A 12400-nucleotide genomic window follows, 5' to 3' on the forward strand; every position below is an offset into this window, starting at 1 on the left:
TTGTGTAAAAAAACAACAAGCTGTCTGATCTGTCCTGATCTGATTATAGTAAATCTAATCTGAAGTCATATTCCACACATGTCATCATCTGTAGGACAGAGACTGTTGTGGAGAAGATGCTGACCAACTGGATGTCCATCTGTCTCTACTCATTTCTTAAGGTATCAGAGCATGTGATGGCTTCAGTTCTATGCATTTGCTTTGACCGATAGTGAATAATGAGAATAAAACAGTGTTTGTATTTATAGTTTTAAATTATTATTTTTATTATATTTTTCACAATAAACATATTTTAATTAAATAGTTTTAATCAAATAAGAATAAGAATTTAATTAAAATATATTACTTGTGGAAAAACAATCATGTATTTTATTATTTACGAGATATATTTTAAATTATGATTATTTATTTTCTTTAAAATAGTTTAATGAAATAATAATAAAAAAAAATATTATTGGTGTATTTTCAACAGGAGGTTGCTGGTGAGCCTCTCTACAAGTTGTACAGGGCTATTAAATACCAGGTTGATAAAGGACCAGTGGATGTAGTGACGGGCAAAGCCAAACGCACGCTCAACGACAGCCACCTGCTCCGAGAGGACATTGACTACTGCTCAGTGGTGCGTCTCTGTAATACTTGCATCTCAGTGCTATAAAAACACAACTCCTAAAAGAAGAAATCTAACAAGACCGAGTTTTTGTTTCTCTCTCAGACTCTGACTGTGCTGGTGAAGAGCGGTGTCGAGGTCCAGCCCTGTCCGGTTAAAGTTCTGGACTCTGACACCATCACTCAGGTTAAAGATAAAATCCTGGACCAGATTTATAAAGGAGCACCATACTCCCAAAGACCAGCCGCAGACTCCCTGGACCTTGGTACGGTTTTGCTAGATATATCTAGACTAGTCACAACTAAGAGCTTTTTTTCTTAAAGCTTTGTTTTGCATATTGTTTTCCATCAGAGTGGCGATCAGGCCAGGCGGGTCACCTGACTCTTTCTGATGATGATGTCACAGCCATCGTTCAGGGTCGCTGGAAACGGATCAACACCTTACAGCACTACAAGGTACAGCTGGATATTAATTGGAATTTTGCATTCAAGACAAATGGGTTGGTTCGTTGATTTGTGGGTTGCTTGATTATAAGATTGACTGGTTGATTGATTGCCTGGTTAGTTGGTTAGCTGATTTTGTGAGTTGGATGGTTAATTTTGTGAGTTGACTGATTTTTTTTTTTATAAAAAAAAAAAAAAATTGTGAGTTGATTTTGAGAGTTGATTGGTTGGTTGATTTTATTAATTTATTTCTAGATTTGATTTTCTAAATTAATTTTATTAATTTATTGTTTGGTTCAGTTTATGAATTTATTGTTTGGTTGATTTTGAGCTGATTGTTTGGTTGATTTCTATGAAATTATTATTTGGTTGCTTTTGTGAGTTGATTGTTTGGTTGATTTTATGAATTTATTGTTTGGTTCATTTTCTGAATTTATATTTTGGTTCATTTTGTGAGTTGATTGGTTGGTTGATTTTATGAATTTATTGTTTGGTTGATTTTGTCAGTCAGTTGATAGATATTGTTGTTTGAGTTGGTTGATTGGTTAGTTGATCCTTTGATTGCTTGGTTAAATGATTTAGCTCTAAGTCTCTCTCTTTTCTCTGATTAGGTGCCTGACGGGGCCACTGTGGCGCTCATCCCTCGTTCCCAGAGTTCTCTTGGAGTAAATCAGTTTTATCAGACTGGAGAGAGTAAGCTTAATACTTTTTGCTCGATCAAAAGTAAATGGCCATATCTTTTTCACTCTATTCACTTCATTACTGACCACCAGAAAGCAAAAAATGATACATTTCTTCTTGATATCTGATCTTGCTGTAGAAACTCCCATGCTGGAGGGAGAGGAGGAGGAAGGTCTTCGTCTGTGGCATCTGGTGAAGCCGAGCGAGGACCCCGAGATCCCCAAACACAGGAAGAGCAGCATGAGAGAGAGGGAGCGGGCAAAAGCCATTCCTGAGATCTACCTTACACGACTGCTTTCTATGAAGGTACGTCAGATGTGATCTTTAATACAGCACACGCCACATCAAACAAATCCTGTTGTTTGAGATCCGTCTTCTGCTGCTGACTGTCAGTGTGATTGAAAGCTGCTCTGTGTTTACAAATGTGTATCTTCAGGGCACTCTGCAGAAGTTTGTAGATGATGTCTTTGTAGCCATACTGAGTAGGAAACGGCCTCCACCCATCGCTGTCAGATTCTTCTTTGACTTCCTGGATGACATGGCAGAAAAACACGGGATTGACGACCCAGAGACCGTTCACATATGGAAAACAAACAGGTCAGTGCTATTTCCAACACTGTAAAAAATGGCTGTGAATTTAACTGTAAACGACTGTAAAAATGCTACAGAAAAAAACTGTTAAATGGTTAACGATAAATTCCGTAAATTGTTGATTCCGTCGATTATTGTCTGGGAATAACCGTAAATTGACATTCCCAGAATTTCCTGCCTTACATTTCAAATTTGATGTTTTTTTTTTTGATGAAATAACTGTTTCTTGTTAGATTTTTTTCTTATCAGTTTTGTATATTAGGGTTGTGTGTTACACCTAATGTTGTTAAATATATATTTATTGCATTATTTCAGTTTCATGTATGTTACCATGATGGTGTTTAGTGTTTGTGTGAATGACACTGTGCACCTTCTATATATGTTATTATTTAAAAACTGCTTGTGATGGGCTTTGGTTCATCATGTGACTTTATCATCAGCACCTGTATTTGGTGGTTATCAGTGTATTACAAAGATACAAAACAGATTTCGGTACTTCAGTAGGTTGGTATATTAACATACAGTTAATGAAATTATGGTATTTAACTGTAAATTTAAGTTAAAACCTAAAATGTTGCTACCGTATTTTTTACGGTAAAATTCCAGCAACCACAGCTGGCAGTTTCTTACTGTAAATTTTACAGATTTTTTTTTGCAGTGCACTTAGTTCTGTAAAACTTTTTAATGAACCATTTTCATAAAGTTTTACAAGGTTATTAGAAAATGTATAGAATATTTTAAGTGAATTGCTTTTTTGTATTGCATTTCTTAATTAAATCTCAAATGCCTGATAAGACAAATTCATTGGTCATTAACAGTGGAAATACATTTTTGATACATTTCATACAGTACAAATCCATACTTTTTTTTTTTGTTGCACCTCTCTAAAATATTTAATTTACTAAATATGGCTTATTCTACAAAGGCTATTCTCGCAAAACACGTTGATGTCTGATTTGTGAGTGAATTATTTCTTTTGAATAATTTCTTTTCAGTGAATCAATCAAAGCTGTTCAGAAATTGGTCTGAATCATTCACTTCCAAATTGATCTGCATTTGAATGATTTTTTTAAAACATCCTTATCCAGTAATTACAAATATTTGCAAACATCATGAAACAGTCATGAAAATATTCATTATCTAGTTATTGCTGTTGTGTTAAATTCACTAAGCTAGCAAATCATTCTTTTGAGTTATTTTTCCGTAATCAACTGGTTGAACTTGTTCACTAATTGGTTTGAACAATTCATTACTCAATCAATCTGAATTTCAATCGATTAAATATTTGGAAACCATAGATAATAATGAAATAAGGAAATTTGTGAAATGTGCAAATGTCAATAGTGAATATACACTTTTATACATATTTTAATTTTATATAAATAAATTGAAGCAATTTCAATTTGCTTTTGTGTAAAAAAAAAAAAATTTTCCCAATCAATTGGTCAAAGTGGTTCAGAAATGTGTCTGAAAGTTTCATTAGTGAGTCATTCTGAATTTAAATAGATTTTTAGAAATCCTTACTCAGTAATTGCAAATGATTGAAAAGGTCATGGAAATTCATCGGGCAGAAAGTGTGCAACCTTGATGTTTAAATGCACTTTTGTTTTATCTTCTGCCCGCAGTTTACCTTTGCGTTTCTGGGTCAACATCTTGAAGAATCCTCAGTTCGTCTTTGACGTGCAGGTGACGGATAGTGTGGATGCTGTCCTTTCCGTTATCGCACAGACCTTCATTGATTCCTGCACTACATCTGAACACAAAGTGGGCCGGGTCAGTACAGCAATTAACCTCTTGACCTCTCTAGCTATGACCTCATTATGGTGAGAGTGTGCATGTAGAGCGAGAAGATGAACAAGGCCAGGAAAGGGAGAAAAGGAAATAAGAAAAAGCTGAAAGATGCTGTAGCAGTGAAAGAGCTCATTGCCCTGTGTCTTGTCCTTCAGGATTCTCCAGTGAATAAGCTGTTGTACGCCCGAGAAATCCCACGATACAAGCAGCTGGTGGAGAGGTGAGAAAATCTGAACCTTATATAGCAATGCAGACTTTTGCAAACATATCTATTAGCACTGAATTGGATAGTGGAGGTTCATGATATTCAGTGTTATAAAGCTTCTTCCTGTCCTGCAGGTACTACAGTGATATTCATAACGCCGTGTCTGGCTGTTACCAGGAAATGAATTCAACCCTCACAGAGCTGTCAGGGGTGAGACTGAATTTTATTCTATTCGAAATGAAATTCTAACTGTGATGTTACGTTTTAACACGCAGCAGGGTCCAAAAGTATTAAACCACATTGAGATTCTGGGATTGAATGTCTAGTTTAAGGGTCAACGACTTGACACTCATTCATTGTCTTATTAATTTATTCAAACATTTAAGCATACATTTGCAATTCACATAATTTGCAGTTCACGCATGCAGCAACTTGATTACTCCTCTTTTGTGATGAGTGTTTTTAATTTCTGAAATGGAATTATTATTTTTATGTATTTATTCATTGATTTGGTTAGAAAATGTGGTATGTACCTTTTTGAATTTGAAATTGTAAATGATAAAATGTATTTAATTAGTAGGGAAAAAAATTGTAAAAAAAAAAAATTGTGTAGTGTGACAATTCTTTGAATTATTAATTGTAAAATAAAAAAATATTTTTGAACGTATAGTACATGATATTTAAAAGTGATGTGGCATGTTTTTTGATTATTTTTTATAATTAATCATTTTAAAATATTTAAAATATATATTTTTAATTAATCATATTTGTTTAAAAGTAATTGTTTTGTAATTGTAAAAGATATGTTTTAATATTTATTTTAAAAACTGTCATGTGGTATGATAACTTGCTGAATTAATAATTTACATATATTTTACATATAATTTACATAATAAACATTTTTTTAATTAATAATTCATGATATTAGTGTAAAAAACACCATGTCAGTGTTATGTGACAATTAAAATTTATAATTGTCAAAAAGTAAGCATATTTTTGGAATTAATAATGATATTTGTAAAATGAACTTTTTTCTTTTCTTTTTTTTATATTAAAAAATATATAACTTATAAAATATTAATTAAAATATGTTTACTTTTTGTACTTACATGTATTTTAGGTATGAGGAAAATATGCACGGTTTGCATTTTTATTCATACTTTTTAAACAATTTTTCATTTTCTTTGTCATGGACACTTAAACCTTCTATTTTAAGATTCTGATGACTGTCTGTTTTTAGAGCTTTGCATCCGAGATGAACAGTTTGGTGGCGTTGCATGAGCTGTACAAGTATATCAACAAATACTACGATCAGGTCAGTATGGGATTAATATAAGCTTCTTATGATGTTTGTGCTAGAGCAAATTAAAATACTCCTTTATATTGTGTTGTATGCAGATTATCATGTCTCTGGAAGAAGACGCTGCGGGTCAGAAGATGCAGTTGGCGTATCGGCTTCAGCAGGTCGCCGCCCTGGTGGAGAATAAAGTTACTGACCTTTAGGCTTTGACCTTTCACCTTGCCATCTAAGCTCATCAATAATCACGTCTTATCTCATGTGATCAGCTGATGAAATGCAACCACTGCGCCAAACACTCGTGTGCTTCCACAACCATTCACATAAACTACCTGCATATTCTTAACAAAAGGGAACAGGAAATGAAGTAATGATCACTTTCTTTCGATAAAACCTTAATGGGAAATTGCTTTTCAGACTGAGGCTCTGAACAATTCACAGGAGTATTGGCTGACAGGAAGTGTGTGTGTGTGTGTGTGTGTGTGTGCATGGTTAATTGTGATTTGTTTGTCTGAAAGGCTCTGCTGTATATATGAAGTTTACCTAATTCAAATTTTAATGACACTACTGAAGCAGCTCTCACATATTGTGACATGCTGAGACACATTTTATACCATTTCTATTTCCATTCAAGTGATCACGTGCACTGTATGGAGTTTTATGAACTGATTCAACGAAACTGTACGGTCATCTTAGCACTGCGGACAAATCCCACATTTACTTCGACTGTACGTGGAGTATTTCGTTCCAGGTTTAGAAATGTTCCACTCCTAAACAATCAAAGCCCAGACTCAAAGACGGTCCTTGGCCGTGTTGTGTTAACCTTTAATGCTAACATTTCTACATTAGTATTTTAGATCAAAACAAGTGTTACGCTTTTACAGGGACTGTAGAGTAAGTCTATGTACACAAGTGCCATAAGTTATAAGAGCACAATATTTGTGTGCACGTTATTGTGTAGCTTTAGGTGTGCATGCAAAAAGAAAAAAAGACAATGTCACGCTTTTCAGGTTTTCCACTGTTGTTAATATCTCAAATATCTGGAATTTCTCAAAGTTGTTAAATGTGATCATCTGAATTTGGTTTGTAGTACCATAAGCTGATTAACTTTACTTCATCAAGCAGATTTCTGATAGAACCCTAATAAAATATGGGTCTTGGTAACATTTCACTCTCAAATCAACAGATAAAGAATTAAGAAATTATATTTTGCACAATATACCTTATTCTTAAACTTCAACTAATATATCATTGTTTTTTTTTTGTGTGTGTTTTTTTTTTTCTTCCCTAGTAATAGGTTTTTGGATTGTTTCTTAAATCTTGTAAAGATGTTGTAATGCACAACATCTTTCAATACGAATTAATTTTTTGATTTAGGCATGAAATAAATCCCAGATCTTTGCAGGTTTTGTGAGATTCACCCACACTTACAGTAAATGGCATTGATTTCCTAATGCCTGCTTTGTATTTAATAGCAAAAGCGAGAACAATTCACGATTCAATCTCAAGCATTTTGAGTCTCAAATGAAATAGCAATGCAGCTGGGTTGTCCAGTCACTTGGGAGGTATTGACACAAAACTGGGACAGTTTGGGTCATTGGATTTCGAGTTGGCAAATGGAGAATAGCATCTTTATTCACTTGGTCCCAATGATTAGAAAAGCAGCAGTCTGATTGAAAGTTGTGCACATCAGACACTGAATAGAAACTAACTTATTATATTGTAAATAATGCTTATTTATACATGACCGCCAATGTGCCTTCTTTGTTACTTTTTATAATGTCTACCAATTTAAGTAAACATGCTTGACATTACTTGCCAAATGGAGGAAAAGATGAACTGCGGCACAACTGTTGCCTGTTGTGAAGATCATACGGGGCTTTTAGTTTCTGGACTGCAGCGCGTCTCAGGATTACAGCCGTCGATCTCAATGGATTCAGTACATCCATGTGTAGCTCAATCATTTCTAGTTTGCCCTTTCGGCTCATTTCGCAGAGCGATCTGTATTCACCTTGTTGTCACATGTGAAGATGGTGTAAATTAAATTGTATTTTTTCTGCATCTGTTCTTTTTAGCTTCTTAAAACGGTCATGATTTGTTTTTCGCCTGAAGCACTTGTCTAATTTTTTGTAGTTTGATCATGAAGCTGACGTCATATGCTTTAACACGTGTATAGAACTAATAAATTTACTGCAATCTGGACATCTCAAATGTATTTTTGAAGGCTTCCCTGTTCCTGCATTTATTTATGTGATTTTTGAGCTATTATGCTTCATCATACTAATGTATGCACAGAGCTGTGTTTTAAAAATTGGAAACGTATTAGTTTGCTCATCCTGTGTATGTTTATTAGCCTGTTGTTGAATGTGTTTGGCCTCTTGGTGTATTTTTTGATTATTATAGGCTGATGCATGCTTGAGATTTGATTGGATTTTCTGATTGGGGTGCTTTATGAGAGGTTCATTCGATGGACTGCGTTATGAGTGCATGACTCTCATAAGAACACAGAAGAAAGCGTGTGTATGCATGAGGGTTTGTAAGTAATTGTAGCGCTTCGTACATGACGGTGAGGTTTTTTGGCGAATCTCCCGTTATGTACAGTTTTCTCTAAGAGAATCCTGCAAAACCTTCTTTTTGTACAGTCTTGCTATTTCCTGTTTTGCCAGTCGTGTGGAATATGGCTTTGTATCTTTGCAGATAAACAATTCAGACCATTGTTTAGAGAATTGTTGGTGTATATGGAGACCTTGCCCAGCACCGAGTTTTACACAACTTTTATACAAGGGTAAGAAAAATAATATATGGTAATTTTCTAATGAAGTTGGGGTTAAACGAGAGCTTAAATCCAGTCTAAAGACTTTACTCTTTTGTATTTGTATTGTGTATAGTTTGCTAACAATTGTGTATATGTGCCTGTACATATTGTGAAGAGGACTTGTTCTTTTTGTTTTTTGATTTTGTTTTTCAACAGACTTACTCTCTCCATTCAGGAGAAATTGGGAGCCAAAATGTTGAAATGAGTGAAATGGAAATTTGTATCTGGAAAAAAATAAAGCTATAATTTTAACAATGAAGATGTTGTGTTTGCTGTTTTAGATTTTGTATATTTGTAGACAGCAGAACAAAGGTGTCCAGGACAGTATTAATCAGATGGATACATCTCCTGTGGGCTGAATGACTTTAACTGACGTGTTGGGATCAATACCAAAAAAGAATGATTTTTGTTCCAATTCTGAACCATTTTTACAAAATTTAATCAGTTTCTTGCTTCAGAACCTAGGGCATAGGTATGATTTTGGCATTGTTGGAGACATAACAACAGACAACAGATATTAATTATTTGATCAAAATTAGTATTCAATAGCTATGTCCTCTTTAAGGTAAAAAAGAGAAAAACGGTTACTATAGTTAAACCAAGGCTACACTAACCATAGTTTAACCATGGTATTTTTAATAAAACTTAATTAAAACAAAAACAAAAAAACACAAGTTATTTTATTCTTAAGTGATTTTGTATTTACATTTGCATTTAGCAGACGCTTTTATCCAAAGTGACTTACAAATGAGGACAATGGAAGCAATCAAAATCAACAAAAGAGCAATGATATACAAGTGCTATAACAAGTCTCAGTTAGCTTAAACGCAATACACATAGCAAGGGCTTTTAAATAATATAATAAATAAAAAAGAATAGAGCAAGCTAGTGTTAGTGTTAGTTTATTTATTTTTTTTATTTTTTGCTTTTGTTAATTGTATAATAAAAAGAAAACAGAATACAAAAATATTAGAAAGCTAGTTAGATTTTATTTATTTATTTATTTTTTAAGAATAGAATTAGGATAGTGAGTGCTAAAGTTAGAGGGTCAAATAAAGATGGAAGAGATGTGTTTTAAGCCGATTCTTGAAGATGGCTAAGGACTCAGCTGCTGGGATTGAGTTGGGCAGGTCATTCCACCAGGAGGGAACATTTAATTTAAAAGTCCGTAAAAGTGACTTTGTGCTTTTTTGGGATGGCACAATCAAGCGACGTTCACTTGCAGAATGCAAGCTTCTAGAGGGCACATAAGTCTGAAGTAATGCATTTAGGTAAAGGGGTGCAGAGCCAGTGGTGGTTTTGTAGGCAAACATCAATGCCTTGAATTTTATGCTAGCAGCTAGTCAGTGCAAACTGATAAACAGAGGTGTGATGTGTATTCTTTTCGGCTCATTAAAAATTAATCTTGCTGCCGCGTTCTGGATTAATTGTAAATGTTTGATAGAACTGTCTGGAATACCTGCCAAGAGAGCATTGCAATAGTCCAGCCTGTACAGAACAAGAACTTGAACAAGGAGTTGTGCAGCATGTTTCGAAAGAAAGGGCCTGATCTTCTTGATGTTGAATAAAACAAATCTGCAGGACCGGACAGTTTAAACAATGTGGTCTTAGAAAGTCAGCTGATCATCAATCACAACTCCAAGGTTTCTGGCTGTTTTTGAATGAGTTATGGTTGACGTGCCTAACTGGATGGTAAAATTGTGATGAAAAGATGGGTTTGATGGAACCATAGGCAGTTCTGTCTTGGCAAGGTTGAGTTGAAGGTGATGGTCCTTCATCCAGCAAGAAATGTCTGTTAGACAAGCTGAGATGCGAGCAGCTACCGTCAGATCATCAGGATGGAATGAAAGGTAGAGTTAAGTGTCATCAGCATAGCAGTGGTATAAAAAGCCAAGTTTCTGAATGACAGAACCAAGTGATGCCATGTAGACAGAGAAGAGAAGTGGTCCAAGAACTGAGCCCTGAGGCACCCCAGTAGTTAGATCTTGCAACTTGGACACCTCACCTCTCCAAGATACTTTGAAGGTAGAGGTTGTTCTGTGTGAGAAAGGCAGAGACTTGGTTGAAAACAGCTCGTTCAAGTGTTTTTGCAATGAAAGGAAGAAGCGAAATTGGTCTGTAGTTCTCTAAAAGAGATGGGTTGAGGGTAGGTTTATTAAGTAGTGGAGTTAGACGAGCCTGTCTAAATGTTGAGGGAAAAACACCAGTATAGAGGGATATGTTAATGATGTGAGTGAGTGCAGGTACAACTGCAGGAGAAATGGCTTGAAGAAGATGAGATGGAATAGGATCAAGCGGACAAGTAGTAGGTTCATTAGAAAGGATGAGTTTGGAGACTTCTGTCTCAGAGATTGAAGAGAAGGATGTGAATGAGTGTATGTTTGCTGGTGAGATGTGCTTGACGGATTGTGGTGTGGAAAATTGTGCACTGATGTTTTTAATTTTATTAATGAAAAACGTGGCAAAGTCGTCAGCTGTTAGAGTTGATGCAGGAGGGGGAGGAGGAGGACAAAGGAGTGAGGAAAATGTTTTAAAGAGCATGCGAGAGTTAGACGAATTGTTAATTTTGTTATGATAGTATGTCCTTTTAGCAGTGGAGACATTAGCAGAGAAGGAAGAGAGGAGTGACTGATACACATTAAGGTCAGTAATATTTTTGTATTTGTGCCACACCCTTTCAGCAGCTTTAAGCTTAGAACGATGTTCGCGTAGAACATCAGACAACTAAGGGGCAGAAGGGGTGGTACGGGCTGGCCTGGAAGACAAGGGGCGAACAGTGTCTAAACAAGATGTATGAGTGGAGCAGAAAGTATAAGTAGCACTGTTAGCATCAAAAGATGCTAACAGTTTAGGGGAAGGAAGCGAAGATGAAACCATAGCAGATAGCCGAGAGGGTGAGAGTGAGTGTAGGTTATGTCGAAAGATGACATGTGGAGGGGTATGTGTTGTGTCAGGGACCACGTTGAGGTTAAGAGTGAGGAGGAAGTGATCTGAGGTGTGCAGTGGAGTAACCAGTACATGATCAGTTGAGCAGTGTTGTGTGTAAATAAGGTCCAGATGTTTGCCTGATTTGTGAGTAGCAGTAGTTGACACTCGGTTGAGATCAAAAGAGGCAAGCAGAGTGTGGAAGTCTGCAGCCTGAGGTTTATGTAGGTGGATGTTGAAGTCTCCAGGCATAACTAGGGGGAGTACCATCCTCAGGAAAGTTTGAGAGCAACACATCTAATTCATCCAAGAAGTTACCTTGTGGTCCTGGGGGTCGATAAACAACTACAAAATGTATTTTAAGAGGGTAGGTAACAGTAACTGAATGAGATTCATTGGAGCTGTTGATACCCAAAGATGGTAAAGGATTAAATTTCCAATCATTAGAGATGACCAGTACCTCCACGTCCAGTCAAACGGGGGGAGTGGGAAAATGAGAAATTATTGGAGAGGGCTGCAGGTGTAGCAGTGTCCTCTGGTTTGATCCACGTCTCTGTCAGCGCCATGAGATTTAGCTTTGAATGACTAATAATAGAAGTAATTAAATATGCTTTGTTTACAGCAGACTGGCAATTCCAGAGACCAATAGAAAAAGAAAGTAGTGTATTAGCAGACATAGGCAAAATTTGCAGGTTGTTAGGATTGTGCTGCCTACAGTGCGTGATGTGTGGTTTGCGAGTGGTAGTGATAGTAGGGATCTGAAAACACATAGTAAGAATTGGTTATAAAAACTGAAACAGAAGTGAAACAAGTATTAGGAAAAAGGATTAATCAAAACAATACTTATATCCCTTGCTGGTGTCCCTGCCTGGTGGAGTCGCACGGTAGAGGCGATGGTCTTTACACTCTTCGGTCTTCACACAAGGAGGGCTTAACAGGAGGGCTGCCGCGACCGCTGCCGTGGTATACTAACGATCTGCTTTTAACTTCCGCTGATTTAACTGATTTAACTTGAACACACTTTACTGTTTATCACAACAAAGGT

At 35.9% G+C, this 12400-nt stretch overlaps 1 protein-coding gene across 4 annotated transcripts in view; it reads left to right on the forward strand.

The window, feature by feature from the left end:
* The window catches only part of LOC109055114 (plexin-B1-like), a 66539-nt gene extending 59942 nt beyond the window's left edge, over positions 1 to 6597 (forward strand). For all 4 annotated transcript variants that reach the window (XM_042729341.1, XM_042729344.1, XM_042729340.1 and 1 more), the window contains exons 24-35: positions 95 to 161; positions 473 to 619; positions 713 to 872; positions 959 to 1062; positions 1662 to 1743; positions 1871 to 2037; positions 2168 to 2328; positions 3948 to 4095; positions 4269 to 4333; positions 4453 to 4528; positions 5559 to 5633; positions 5717 to 6597. In XM_042729341.1, coding sequence (XP_042585275.1) covers positions 95 to 161; positions 473 to 619; positions 713 to 872; positions 959 to 1062; positions 1662 to 1743; positions 1871 to 2037; positions 2168 to 2328; positions 3948 to 4095; positions 4269 to 4333; positions 4453 to 4528; positions 5559 to 5633; positions 5717 to 5821 — 1357 coding nt within the window. In that variant the 3' untranslated portion in view covers positions 5822 to 6597. The remainder of the gene's footprint in view (positions 1 to 94; positions 162 to 472; positions 620 to 712; positions 873 to 958; positions 1063 to 1661; positions 1744 to 1870; positions 2038 to 2167; positions 2329 to 3947; positions 4096 to 4268; positions 4334 to 4452; positions 4529 to 5558; positions 5634 to 5716) is intronic.
* The last annotated feature ends 5803 nt before the right edge of the window (positions 6598 to 12400 follow it).

The sequence above is a fragment of the Cyprinus carpio genome, chromosome B8 (assembly GCF_018340385.1).
Source record: "Cyprinus carpio isolate SPL01 chromosome B8, ASM1834038v1, whole genome shotgun sequence".
Lineage (NCBI taxonomy): Eukaryota > Metazoa > Chordata > Actinopteri > Cypriniformes > Cyprinidae > Cyprinus > Cyprinus carpio.